The sequence below is a fragment of the Aulonocara stuartgranti genome (genome assembly GCF_965226115.1).
Source record: "Aulonocara stuartgranti genome assembly, chromosome: 9".
In the NCBI taxonomy this organism is placed as follows: Eukaryota; Metazoa; Chordata; class Actinopteri; order Cichliformes; family Cichlidae; genus Aulonocara; species Aulonocara stuartgranti.
Window position 1 is genome coordinate 10,459,754 of NC_138960.1, and position 14,290 is coordinate 10,474,043.

At 40.7% G+C, this 14,290-nt stretch overlaps 1 protein-coding gene across 1 annotated transcript; it reads right to left on the minus strand.

Moving 5' to 3' along the window:
* Positions 1–2,204: 2,204 nt before the first annotated feature.
* On the minus strand, positions 2,205–5,986 carry LOC309714588 (leucine-rich repeat-containing protein 31-like; the record flags this gene model as incomplete). The annotated part of the gene is made up of 8 exons (XM_082547139.1): positions 2,205–2,604; positions 2,868–3,023; positions 3,164–3,328; positions 3,407–3,574; positions 3,684–3,866; positions 4,626–4,769; positions 5,459–5,513; positions 5,963–5,986. 8 exons carry the CDS (start codon positions 5,984–5,986, stop codon positions 2,216–2,218), a joined length of 1,284 nt encoding a protein of 427 aa, XP_082403265.1. The 3' UTR covers positions 2,205–2,215.
* Between the last annotated feature and the right edge of the window lie 8,304 nt (positions 5,987–14,290).

The following is a 14,290-nucleotide window of genomic DNA, read 5'->3' on the forward strand; positions in this document are numbered from 1 at the left end:
TCCCATCTTGATTACACGAAGTAATTTACAATTACTACTCTGAAATATGAATTACATCTGTAATAATCACATACATGTAATAGAATGATTAATGGTACATTTCCCTTTTTTAGGAAATGACCTGTATGTATCTGTGTGAAATCAATAAATGGATCAAGTGCTGCATTATCTTTAGTTACATTGGTGTTATTTATTTATGCTGAAACAGTGGTGGAATATCGCTGTTGCTTTCGTATACATGAAGCGGACATACCTGCGTGGCCGCGATCTAATCCTGTTTACATAAAGTAAACCTGCTCCCGAAATCGCCAACAATCTAATCCAGCTAACTTACTTAGCGAGGTACGAAGAACAGGCCCCAGAGCTAGAATTTGGCTGCTTAATAATAATAATAATAATAATAATGGATTGGATTTATATAGCGCTTTTCAAGGCACCCAAAGCGCTTTACAATACCACTATTCATTCACTCTCACACACTGGTGGAGGCAGCTACAGTTGTAGCCACAGCTGCCCTGGGGCAGACTGACAGAGGCGAGGCTGCCATATCGCGCCATCCGGCCCCTCTGGCCAACACCAGTAGGCAAGTAGGGTAAAGTGTCTTGCCCAAGGACACAACGACCAGGACAGAGAGCCCAGGGATCGAACTGGCGACCTTCCGGTTAGCAGATGCGATTTCCAACCCCCTGAGCCACGGTCGCCCCCAGCTTAATCTTTATTTCACTTCCTGGATGCTGTTTCTGTTTTTCATCAGGGTCGTTCTCATGCTTTCTATTCTGATGTAAAGTAACTGGAGGAAAGCAGCTCCCCAGAACAACGATTTGTCTCCAGACATTGGCCACCTCCACCATAGCAGATAACCAGGAGTGCTCCAAGGATCAGGAAACACTGGGGACTTGAAAAAAATGCTAAAATTATTTCAGAGTAAAGTTCATATAAAATGACAAACACTGTGTGCTTCCTAGTCAGTGAGGTTTAAATTTGATCCCTCTTTGTTTATTGTATGTTGTATGTTTATTATTAAACATACTTGACCAATGTACGGTGCAGTTAAATGACATATCAGACAAAAAAACATTGAATCAACACGAATCACTTATTTATATTGGTTATTATCAGTAATAATGGAAAAATAAAGGTGTGTTTGGTGTCACAGGTGATTGGCAGTCAGAGATGAGTCTGACAAAGAAGCAGAAAAACATTTCAATGAGCCATGAATAAAATCCGTTCTTTAAAAAGGATTTTAAAAAAAGCATCTTTGAAAGTGTATTTAAACTGTTCCTTCCACTAGACGTGCATGTAACTACAGATGCATGTAACTAGAGTAACATGTAACTAGAGGTGCATGTAACTAGAGGTGCATGTAACTACAGATGCATGTATATCAAATCTTACATTGTAATGTTAAAACCAAAACCTTTTCCTAACACAGAATGTATTTTAAGTGGTAGTGCTAGTCTTTTAAGCAGAAGCATATTAAAAGCAGTCATACCAAATACTGACTTTCAAGCTTTTTAAAATTGTATAAGCTTGGTTTTTAGTCTTTATACTATATTGCATGCATGTTCCCATGTTATAATAAATTAATCTTAGGTTCCTCTTGTTCCGTAACTCACGGCTTTTGTCACTACAGGAGCAAAGGGGTGTAACCCAGCTGATACCTCGGTGCTCTGATGACACCAACAGAAGTCACTCAGCCCCCGTAAACAGAGAAACCACACAGTTTATCCCTGTGGAAAGAAAATTACCACCATGAAGCAGCCAAAAAGACGACAACAAAGTTACAGTGGGGACAGACCCTTTAGCTGTGATCAGTGTGGGAAGTCTTTTAATCAAATTAGTCACTTAAAAACACATCAGCTCATCCATGCTGGAGTTAGACCACTCAGCTGTGGCGAGTGTGGAAAGTCTCAGACTGTGACAAGCGAATCCCCTACACGACCACATAGTTCGCTCTTTCTAACAGTTCTTTATCCGGTTGCTCGTTCGTACAATACTCGGTTGCTTTTCAGCTGCAACCCCACACGCAACAACAACCTCAGGTCCCGACAAGTCCAAGTGCAGAATGATAAAGTTCATGAGATTAAAAAGCAAATTAATTCCACTGTCCTTCATAAACTGAAGACCTGATTGCGCTTTTCTTCCCTAGTGCTCTTTTGAAATCTCTCTGTGATGATTTGTAATTTGAGATCAGATAACTCAGGCTTTCTGCTCCCTACTCCTCAGGCTGACTCTCTTCTAGGCTCTCCTGACTGTTCCCTTTACATGCTGATGATGTGTCTTGTAAATCTGGATCCCTTTCCAGCAGGACGCTCCTCTTTTTCAGACAGTACCTCAGCTGCTCTCTCTCCTGACAGTCAGCTGTCCACCTCTGCATGGCCAGTCGAGCCAGCGCCGGCATTTGAGGCAGAGCTCGGAGCAGAGCGGGCAGCCAGGCTGAGCACGGAGCAGAGGTTGAAGGTCGCAAACTGACATCCACGTCTTCCAGAGAGCCCAGACCTCCTGCTGCAAACAGACTGCACCAACCGTTGTCTCCCACCAAGCTGTTGTAGGACAGATCCAGTGCACGGAGTGAGGAGAGACAGCCCCGTCTGCACACGGCAGCTGCACAGAGGAAGAGGACCCATTGATAACTGATCACTTCACTTTACTGTTTTGTTCACAATGTTTCTGATGGAGACAAAAATAACACCGAATAGTTTCATTGTTTTGTTTTATACGACAGCTACAGATGCTGGCAGCATGAAATAAATGAAAGAAATATCAATTTCCTTCAGGCTTTACTTGTCTTAATATACATTTATGCAGCCTAATGATCCACTACAGACCAAAAAAGAAAAAGTATAATGTCATTGTGTGTTAGTTACCCAGATGTTGCATGTCATCAGTGGTGAGCTCGCAGCTGCAAAGACGGAGCTCGCTGACGACTGATGGCTGCAGAGCATCCAGCAGGAGCGCCAAGTGACCGCCAACCACTTTACACCAGGAAATATCCACCGTGCGCAGATAGGACACCGCCAGGGCTGATGCATAAACACAAAGTTTTCACCATTTCAGGCTAGAGGGTGGAAGAGGTATTCGGGGAGAATGACTTGAAGGAAAACTTCTATAAATAAACAAGTGTGTGTGTGTGTGTGTGTGTGTGTGTGTGTGTGTGTGTTACCCAGAGCAGTGAAGGACTTGTTGCTCATGTAGCAGCTGTTGAATGGCAGCCGCCTCATTTGTGTCACAGGGAGGGCGGAGACCAGCAGGTGGACCACACCTCCCACTTCCTTATTGGATGACACATCAAGCTCGGTCAGTGCAGTGAGAGAGGGCAGCACCTGGACTGAAAAACAACGAGTCACATGACTGCTGCAGCGAGCATGCGATTAGTGTCCGGCGTGTGAGATTGGTAGCAACTGACTCAGAGCCTCTAGATCATCTCGCGTGAGGCAACACAGGTGGAGGTCGAGTCTCTCCAGGTGTGTGACGTGAGCCAGGTGAAAGGTGAGGCGGCTCAGTCCACCAGCTAGAAGTTTGTTACAGGACAGGTGCAGCTCTCCCACAGAGGGGAGGCAACGGAGTGAACCACCTGCAGGACAACCAGAGGTGTGGGTGTTTTTTAATTTACCCCTCCGAGACTCTTATAGGACATAAAACAAAAGTAGCAATAAAAAGGAAAAATCCAGAGATCTTTGTACCGAGAGCATCAAGGCTGTCAGGCGTTAGACCGCAGGCCTGCAGTCGAAGCGTGGTGAGGGAGGTGGCGTGAGAGAGAGAGCTGACCAATTCCCTGAAGCCACCAGTGTCCACTTCCTGTGTGAGCTGAGCATTACAAGAGACGTCCAGCACACAGAGTCTGGGCAGTGTAGCCACCATTCCCCCTGAGAGATTTATGAACAGAAAAACCTCATCCATACACATGTATCAACAAAGAGACAGCAAAAAAACAGATAAGAACATAATAAAACACCAACTGACAGCCCTGTTAAAATGGATCCAAACTGCTGCTCCTTATGTTCTCTTCTATAATATAACTATACTATACATCTAACTAATAATGAGGTCGGTGTAGGCAAACTAATCTTCAGCCCGCTTTAGACACTCAGATTCAGTCTTTTTCCCCTTGAGTCTTTATCATCTCACAGAGAGAGGATATTCCTTATATGGTCATCGTTGCCTCATAAAGTAAACAGAGTTCAGATAAATTAGCTAAAGCTATCCTCTCAAGACAGAATTTTTTTCTGTGAGTTAGTTTGAAATTTCTCTGTGAGCCAGTAAATCAAAATGAATGATCAAAGCTGTAAAACTGAGGGCTTATGCGCAGTGGATGAACCAATCCACCCATCAACTCGTTCCAGGAGATTTCCATCTCTTCCACCTGGGGGAGGAACTGCAGCAACGTTGCTGAGAAGAAACGGCAAGAAAAACATCTGTCTGCCTTTCTGCCAGCTGACGTCTTACAACGAAGTCACATTACTTTATTCAGACTTAATTTTAGATGCTCCGCCTCTTGAAATGAAGCTGCATCAACTAACTGTCTGCTGGGCTCCGTTGTGTTTGTGCCTTTGGGAGTATTTTTAATGCAGTTATCTGACAGATACCATGTCTGTCTTGTGTGACAGGTATGTGCGTTTTTGTACCAAGCTCCAGCAGCTCTGTAGCCGTCAGATCACAGTGAGCCAAACTGAGGCTCTTGCTGTCGGCTTTCTTCCCGAGTCTCTTCAGGAAAACACACACTCGACCCCAGCCGACGTCCCGCTCCCTCTCTGCTGACGCTGCAAAGCCTGAAACACACGATACACACCCACAGGGCTTAGCGTGTCACTGTAAACTGATTTTCCACAGTAACCTCTATTTTCTTGAGCTCTGTATTTTGTTTCTGAACCTCTGATTTTACGCACCTTTTTTAAAAAAAAAAAAAAATAAAGCTTCTAGTCCTCTCATCAGATGTTGTTACAGTCTGGCCCCAGATCTAAGAATAATGAAGTCAACACAGCAGTGTTAAAAACTGCTGGTTTGGGGACTCCAGTGAACCACAGTGGAAGAGTTGGAAGAGACATGAATCTTCCCAGCAGTGGCCAGACTACTGAAATTACTCCAAGAGCACATCAAGGACTCATCTAGGATGTCACAAAAGAACTGCAGGCATCACTTAAGGTCAGAGTTCATGATTCAACAATAAGAAAGTGACTGCTGACCAACAAAACATCTGGATGATCCCCAGACTGACCAGATGTAACAGGTTTAAGTCCAGTTACATCAGGTTTAAAACGAATACAACATTTTTCAATCAAACATGGAGGTAGTGTGATGGGTTGGGGCTGCGTTGCTGCTTCAGGTCCTGGACGACTTGATGTAAATGAACCATGAATTCTGATCTGTACCAGAAAATCCTGAAGGAGAATGTCCGACCATCAGTTCATACACTGAAGCTCAAGATCACTTGGGTTATACAGCTGGATGATGAGCCCACCTGAGAATTTCTCAAAAAACAGAATGAAAGTTTTGGACTGGCTTTGGAGTCCAGACTAAAGTCCAATGGAGATGCTGTTTATGCTGAAAAACCCTCCAATGTGACAGAATTCACACAATTCTGCGAAAAGGAGTGGGGCCAAAATTCCTCCCCAGTGATGTGTAACATTTGTTTTTATTTATTATTGATGCATGAACCTTCCCCCCCAAGGTTGGCACAACCAGTTTTGAGGCTTAAGGGGCGATGACTTTCACACAGGGCCAGGTCGGTTTGGGTAGCTTTTTCTCTTTATCAATGAAACCATCATTTGAAAACTGTGTTTTGTATTTTCTTGGATTAACTTTGACAAATATTAGAATTTGTTTGTTGATTTGAAACATGTGCATGTGGGAAATACTGAAACAAAATGCAAACTTTTGATGAAAACGTGCTAACATTTTTTACACAATTCAAAGCATCTTGAATCAAGCAGAGCATCGGCACGTTCTGGTTGTTCGCTCTCACCTCGTATTCGTTCTTGTTGCGCATGTGTTTGATGATGTAGTTCGCTCCGTCCACAGCTGGCTTCATTTCAGAGTACAGCTGATCCGTCACACCTCCATCATCCTGGGGTTTCACCACTACACACACACAAACACACGCCTCGATTTAAACATCCTCTCTGCAGGTTTTACTGCAGAGTCCACTGATCACGTATACGACCAAACAGCTGGCCCCAGCAGCATCAGACTCCAACACAAAGATGCAAAACTACGTGTAATACTGATGTGCTAAAGCCTGGTGACGAAGGCCACATCACTACATCTGATTCTGATTTCCTGTCACAATAACGCAGCATCTTATAAACACACTCAGGTGACGGTGCGTACATGCTGCATGGGTGACTCGAGTGGTGAAGCCGTGTCTCTCCGATTGTTTCTCAAACATCAGCTCGCTGCGAGACTTGACGGTGTAGTACTCGTCCGCTTTGGCGATGTAACCCACTGAACTCGATCGTCGCGGCAACGCTCCATCCCACGCTGGCTCTGCCTCCGCAGGGTGGGACATGAACAAGAGCCGAGGCAACCGTTCGAGGAAAAACTGGACGTGGACAGAAACGTGTTTATTTAAATAAAACTCAGAAAGTTTTATATTTAATACATTACTATTGCTGTATGGCACTATTACAGTACTACACTGCAGTGTGTCTGAAAGCTGACACTTCAAGTTGGCATATATTGGACAAACAAAAGTAAATCAAATATAAACAAGTGAATTTTAATGCCATAAATATTCTAAAAAAATGTAGTCATTGAATTAATGCTCAAATACACATAAATACATATATGTAGTATTTAATTCTGTAGTTATGTACCTTGATATTGATTCTCCTATTTTTGCTTTTGAATTAATTTTACTTTATTATTTTATTTTCAGCTGTGCTGCCTCAGCACTGTCAGTGTGAATCAGTGAATACACATCAATAAGCAGCAATGCATTAAAATAAGCTGGGAAAATATTGTGAGAGAAAGATGCAAAGCAAATAAAAAATTCTGCAGCTCAGGTCACAACTCGCACTCCGTTAAGAACTCATATTACCCCAGTTCTTCAGCAGCTTCACTGGTTGCCCATAGAGGCCAGAATAAATGTTAAAATCTTACTTCTTACATACAGGTTTATCCATAAATCTGCTCCTTCATATTTGTGTGACCTGCTCCATATCACCTTCTCAGATCATCATCTGCTATTCATCTTACTGCTCCATCCTCACACCTTAGTACTCTGGGGAACAGAGCTTTCAGTCGCTCTGCTCCTCGGCTCTGGAAGTCTCTTCCTCCTCCTTCCTCCTGTTGACTCCCTCTCCGTCACAGCTCAAAACACATCTGTTTAAACTGGCTTATTCGCTTTAATGCTGATTTTATCTGTTGTCAAGCTCTGTTTTGTAATTTTAACTTATTTTATGTATTTTATGACTACTGTTCCTTTTATAAATTTTTGGTTTTTGTAAGGTGACCTTGGGTTTCTGAAAGGCGCCCTCAAATAAAATGCATTATTATTATTATAAATAAGTTCTAAATAAATAAATCAGTAAGTAAATAAATAAGTTTTTAAAACGTGCAACAGATATTTAAAATAAATGCACAGAAATATTCTTTGGCTGCTGCTTAAAATGTGTAATATGTTTGTGCATTGAATGGTATATTTTATAAATTCATTTCACCTGGACAGGATGTACATCACATGTTGTAGGCTTCGTGTGTGTGTGTGTGTGTGTGTGTGCGTGTGTGTGTGTGTGTGTGTGTGTGTGTGTGTGTGTGTGTGTGTGCAGGTTGAGGACGACCACACAGTTTAAAACGACCACAGTAACCAGTACGACTGTATTTATTTTTCCCTCTTTGATCTATTATTTCTTTCTTTTTTAAATTAAATATACACATTATTTTCTCAATTTTCATTTCTTGTTATTTGTCAGCGAGTGTTTACAGACTGGGAATTTTAAAAAACAGCAGTCCATATTTGGAGAGTCTTCACCCCAAACAGGAAAACTGTAATTCTGGGCATCAGACTGGCTCCAAAGCAAACAGCTGTGCTACACTTTACTGAACAAATGATGCGCTTCCAGTATGCAGACTCTTTCTCCAAGTTCTCATTATTACTTCAGTCCCGTTTGAAGGCTTCTGTCCTGCAGTCCATTCCTCTCATGACTCTCTCCTTTGAGGCTACAATTCCCAACTGTTGGACGTCACAAGAGAGATACTCCCATACGGTTTATGACAAAATTTGATCCGATTTGATTGATGGCCCTAATCATGACCTTTTGACCTCCCCCCTCCCCCCCGGAAGTGTGTAATTTGATCCCCTAAGCGTGACGAATTGCATCCGGAGAAGGGAGGGGGAACCCCCGGAAGCGCGGCACCTGTTGTTGGGAAAAAAAAGAAAAAAGTTTTTAGAGGGAGGGAGGGTCTGCGGCATGGGAGGAGAATAAAAGCAGAGAGGAGGAGTCCGTCACAATTTCTAAGGCACAGACACAAGATGGATCCTTTCATTCTGCAGCCCAGCAGCGCCCCTGTGTACTTGGACGCGAAGAAATCTGCTCCCCCCTAAAGAAGGCTTTGAATATGACATATTCAAATACAGCATATTTACTATGGAAGGCCTCGATCCGGACCTTATGACCCTACCGGAAATACTCCGGAAGTGTCTAGTCATTTTCAGACCTGATGCATCATGTTCCCTAAGCATGAGGGGAGGGGTATGGTTGCTGGGGGGAGATCAGAGAGGGTTCCTGAAGCACAGCGGTGATGCAGCAGTTGATTTTGTGCTGTATAGAGAGACAGAGCGGCGGTTAGTTTTCCGCAAACTCATAGTTTGAATTCTGTTTCGATATTATGACAATTTTCTCTGTATTTATTTATTTAATTTTATTTTTTTTACAATAGCGGATGTAATTTTACTTTCACAAGCTGCACCGGCGCTTGTAATGGGAAAAAAGAGTGACTTCCTATTGCCTGTAGAGAACCGTTTCTTTCAATAGTATTTTATTTTCCTATAATACAGACTCAGTAAAAAAAAAAACCTTTAAGATGATCAGCCTAGCAACAAATTGCATTTTTAGGCTACACCATAGCTTGTGATGAAAAGAATAACTTTCTATCCGCTTGTAACCTACAGGCTGCCTACCCCGTATGTGTAAAAATGAATAAATACCCCTTAGTGAATACTACTTTTCCTTTGAGAGTCCCTTTTACAAGGGACTGAAAAACAAACCATAATTGCCGTGACAGGCGATCTTGTTTCACACACCGCGGGTCAAGGAGGAGTGAGACAGCAGATATCAGTTTTTTCTCAATGCTTATAACGCGCCCCCCCAAAAAATATTATTATTATTAAAACATCTATATGAGGTAGGTTTTGCGCAGCCTGCTCCTTGTCAGACCAAAGTAGAGAGTTTTTTTCTTCATTACTTTTACAATGGGTTTTCTCAATAGACAGAAAATGAAAATGAGGAGTCAACAGCCGATATTATCATTGCTTGTAACCCAGTAAATAATTTCGTACATCTCCCCATAAAATAAGCCTTAGTGGAAAAAAGCTCATATTCGAATAAGATTATTAAAGCACCCCCCTCTGTGGGAAAGAGTTTTTTTCTCAGAGTCGACCATGAGGCGAGTTTTGTCAACAGCAAGAACAAGGGCAGACAACTGTTGCCCATAAAGTAAAACAAATATCCGCCTCTAAGTCGTATTTTACCGTTGCAGAATGTGGAAAACAGACAGCCCTCACAGGAGGCACCCAGGGGCCCACCTCACACACCATAGTTAAAATATTTAAATTTCAACTAAATTTGTAGTAATGATCGGATTTCCTCACTTATCTACACCACACTCCTTGTCCTTGATTTCTTATCGTTTCTTATCGTTCCTCTGTCCCTTAATAGAAACCACATATATAGAAACTATCCTCCCTTTCAGTTGTCTTTTGCACTTCCATGTCGCAAAGCAGTTACTGTAGGTTATTTTCTGCTTATGCATTAATGTAATTAATTAACTTATTTATCCTTAAGTAAGGTAATGACTTGAGTTCTAATGCTTTTTGTCTCTTGAGTTAGCTGTCAATGTGGGGTTTTTTTTCCCCCTTTTGTTCAGTTAAAGCTGCCTTTCATTCTTCAACACAGCTTAAACTCTAATAGGTAAGCTTTCTTGTAATTTCTTAGTTCTTCAGGCTTCTTGAAAGACATCCGAGACTCTTCTTTGGATGCTGGCTGCCTTTTGTTTTGTTTTCTGTCAAGATGATCCCACACTGCTTCGATTATCTTGAGGTTCGAACCCTGGAGAGATCAATCCATGACTGATGCGTTGTTTCATCCAGGCATACTTTGACTACATTGGCAGTATGTTTGCGATCATTGTCGTACTGAAAAATGAAGTTGAAGCCAATCAGACACTACGTGGTATTACATGGTCGATCAAAATCTGGTGGAACTTTTCTACATTCATAATTTGATTAATTTGGATAAGAGCTCCAACAACACTGGCTGAAATCCAGCCTCAAAGCACGGTAGAGTATCCACGCTGTGTTAAAGACGGCTATAGACATTCACTGTTGTATCTCTCTTCGGACCTCTTCCATGCATATTTCAAATTTGGATTCATTACTCCATAAGACATATTACAGCTGATTTCTTTTTCCAGTCAATTTCTTGTGTAATTTGGCACACCTCAGCCTTATTTTTCTCTGTTCTCCTTCCTTAAGAATGGCTTATTAACAGCCACCCTTCCAACTCAGATAACTTTTGATGAGGTTTCATGAAATGTTTACAGCACTCGAGTTACTCGCCACGGCCATCCTAAATGCTAAGAATACTAAACTTTAATTCTAAATTACGTAATTAACGTTAACCAGAAAAAACAAGCCAAAGTCGAAATGTTGCTGAGCTGACCTGTGGTATGCTATGTCTTCTAAAGCACGTATAATGTAAACAGAACTGGTCTTTGCACAGAAGCCTGTGGAGCTTCATAATTAACCTCAGTGTGTGAAGAGGACTCTCCATTTAATAATAGCTGTAATAAAATGTTATGGCCGACGGTGTTAAACGCTGCACTTGGGTCTAGCAGTGAAGATTTCAACTTTTCAATATGAATGAAGGCTGAAAACTGATTAGATTAATGTCTGATGATCTTTTCTGTGCTTCTTCAAGTTTGTAACACCAAACATATTAAAGGATGATATAAGGTTCACAGGAAGAGTTTAATTAGACACACATTTACTATTTTCTTTATACTCTTTCTTTCTTGACATGTTTAATATGATTACTATCAGAGGAGAAAATGAACCTTGTGTAGTCTAAAAACTTTTTTATTTAATCAAACTGTAATGTTGTTGAACTCTGACGGACGTGTCTTTTAATCTTGTCAACAAATCCTTAATCATCTAAATCTGCCATTTATCATCTTGTAAAATGTTCCCTCTGCTTCTGTTGCACATCTCCCCCCGACACTCTCTGCTTCACCAGCCCTGTGCAGCTGGTTCAACCCCTGCCTGCCTCCTTAAACTGGGGTGTTTAAATCTCTTTACCTCTGTTGTGAACTTCACACAAAGTTTGTGGTAACAAAATCAAACTGACGAGGATCTCGTTTGAAAAACACACACTCACGAGACAAAATAAAAACAGACTGCTCAAAGCAAAAGCAGAGCCCTCACAGCTGGTAGTACAAACACAGCGACAACATGCGTATTAGATACCCTCAGTGCCAAAAGCATAAATATGAAAAAATGTGATCACCAAGAATATCCTAAAAATGGCATTGAGGTGCGTGTTACAGTAAAAAAAAAAAAAAAGTAGCCAAATTTTCATCTGAAAATGTTGAATTTTAGTAAAAACAATGCTCTGTAGTTTGATACTGTCGTTACAGACAAAGCAGATGTTTAAAGCCTTTGGACGCTCATTTGAAACGCATTCATTCTCCTTATCAGCTGGAAACATTAAAGCCGTAAAATGACTTTTTCAAACGGATAAAAACTATTGAACAGCAGCAATGTTGAGCCTGTTCCAAAATTTGAATGTACATGTGTTGAAGGTGCGGGTCTTGTTGAATTATTAAACATACTTTCTTTAATTTTTCGAGCCACAAAAACAACAACTTTTAATTTTCTTCTGCTTGAGTATCGGCCTCGGGTAGCTCTACTTATCATTGCTCAGTCAGTTGTCTGTTTGTGCTACTTTTTTTCAAGGAGCAGTGGATTATTGGTAAGGGTGACTTTATGTGTTTAGTTACTTAAGTGGAAGTACTGCGGAAAGTTTTACCTTACATACATAGATCTACCAGTACAGCTTCTGAGGTATCTGTTTACAAAATGTTATAATCTATTCAAAGGTTCTTTGCAATTTTACATTGATAAACATTATCCTTAACACATTTGGCCCACATAAAGTACTATGGCCATCACACGGTCATTTAGAATTGTTTAAATAACTCGTGTCTTAAGTCCTTCCATCAAACAGAAAATAATTTAAAAAAAAAGGTTCACTTTTACATCACAAAATGTTAGAAATATAAGCCGTAAAAATCTAGTGTGTGTGAGGCTGTGTAAGTAAAGCTTGCCCTTCACACCCACGTGTAATAAACCATTTGTTGGGGGTTGTGGATTTGACACCTCAGCATTGTGAAAGTGGGGAAACATGTTTCTGACTGTGCATAAGATTCCTCCTTACAACTTAGAATCTCAGTTCTAAATGAAATTCAGATGTTTTTTTAAGTATGGCTAATGTATTATTTGACTTCTAAGGCACACACACACACACACACACACACACACACACACACACACACACACACACACACACAAGAACAACACAGAGAAGAAGAAGAGGGGGTAGTTTTACTACACATCATAAAAACGCAATCATTCATCTTCCAACTGTATCTTTCTGTTCTGGCTTTAGAATCATAGGTTGTTTACTGAACCGTACTTTGGGAGTCATACTGTTGTGATACTGGGGAGAAAAGGGTAAGGTTTAAACCATTACAGAGAAAACTTGAATAACCTAAAGAGTGTGTGAGACCGCTAGCTGTGTTGTTCAGCAATAAACTCATCTACAAATGTGTTAGTAAAGAGCGACTTGTACTTCTGTCCCATTAAGCAACGGTTTAACAAATTTCACTGCAAACTATAAAAGGAATCTGGATTTATATAGAACATAGTAGTGATGGATTAAGTGCAGGAAACACTAGTATAAGGTGTCTATTGAACAAATCTCCTTCAGCGTTCAAAATGACCAAAGTGAGGACCACAGGCGTTTCTCTCGGTTGGTTGTGTTCAGGGAAAAAGCAGCTAAATACACTGAGACTGCTCCACATTGTTAGCGAGTTAACTCTGGATATCTGTAGGTTTTGTCAAACTTGGAGTGAACAAAAGCAGAAAAACAGTAAAAGATGCAGACAGTGAAAGTCTGGTTTATTTCATGAACACAATGAAACATTTTACAGTCCACAGAGCAAAGTAGCATACATGATAAATAGATACACATAACATGAGAAGTAAAACTCGTCGTCTTACCACATGTTATATTCAGTAAACTTAAAATAACCACAGAAATTAGAGTTTAGTGTTTTAAGTCATCTATTAAAAAACATGAGTCAACATTACTGAAGTGACGCTTTAACGATGCGTCTTATCACCGTGTTTATGATGATATAACATGTTCTCTCGTTAGTAGATGTCTGCGCTGTCACTTGTCATGAAAATGTCCAGAGCCAGGGTTCCTCTTTAATTACCATTGATCGTTAATAGGGTCACAAAAGATTTGTCACATTATCCCCATAAACAAAATGCTTTTATAGAAATCAATGTGATACAAATATTTAGATTCTTGATTCACAATGTGCACGAACTCAAAATCTTTAGAGGTTCATATTTATAAAGTATCGCAAATAATACATTTATACCATTGTATGAGCTACACTTCTTGTAAAAACTGATTGAAAAAAGCTCCTGTCGTGACCTTCCTTCTGTGAGGACACACACACACACACACACACAGAGAGAGAGAGGGGGAGATCATTAGGATTGGAGGCGTTTTTGGATTTTCACTTATTGTTGGCTTTACAGTCACATAAAATTCATTCCAATTTTTTTGCCTTTGCTTCAATTAAGGTGTTTCTTTAAATCTACAGCAGCTTCCTTTTCAAAAAGTTTACTGACATAGTAAGGAAGTAGCTAGGGAACTCAGTAAGTATGAGCAACAACAGCTTAGGGACTGTTTCTACAATAAAGAGGAATTCATCATCATCTGCAGTTCATAAAAAAAAAAAAAAAAGTGCCATTAAAAACAATTCAGCAGATCCTCAAAGT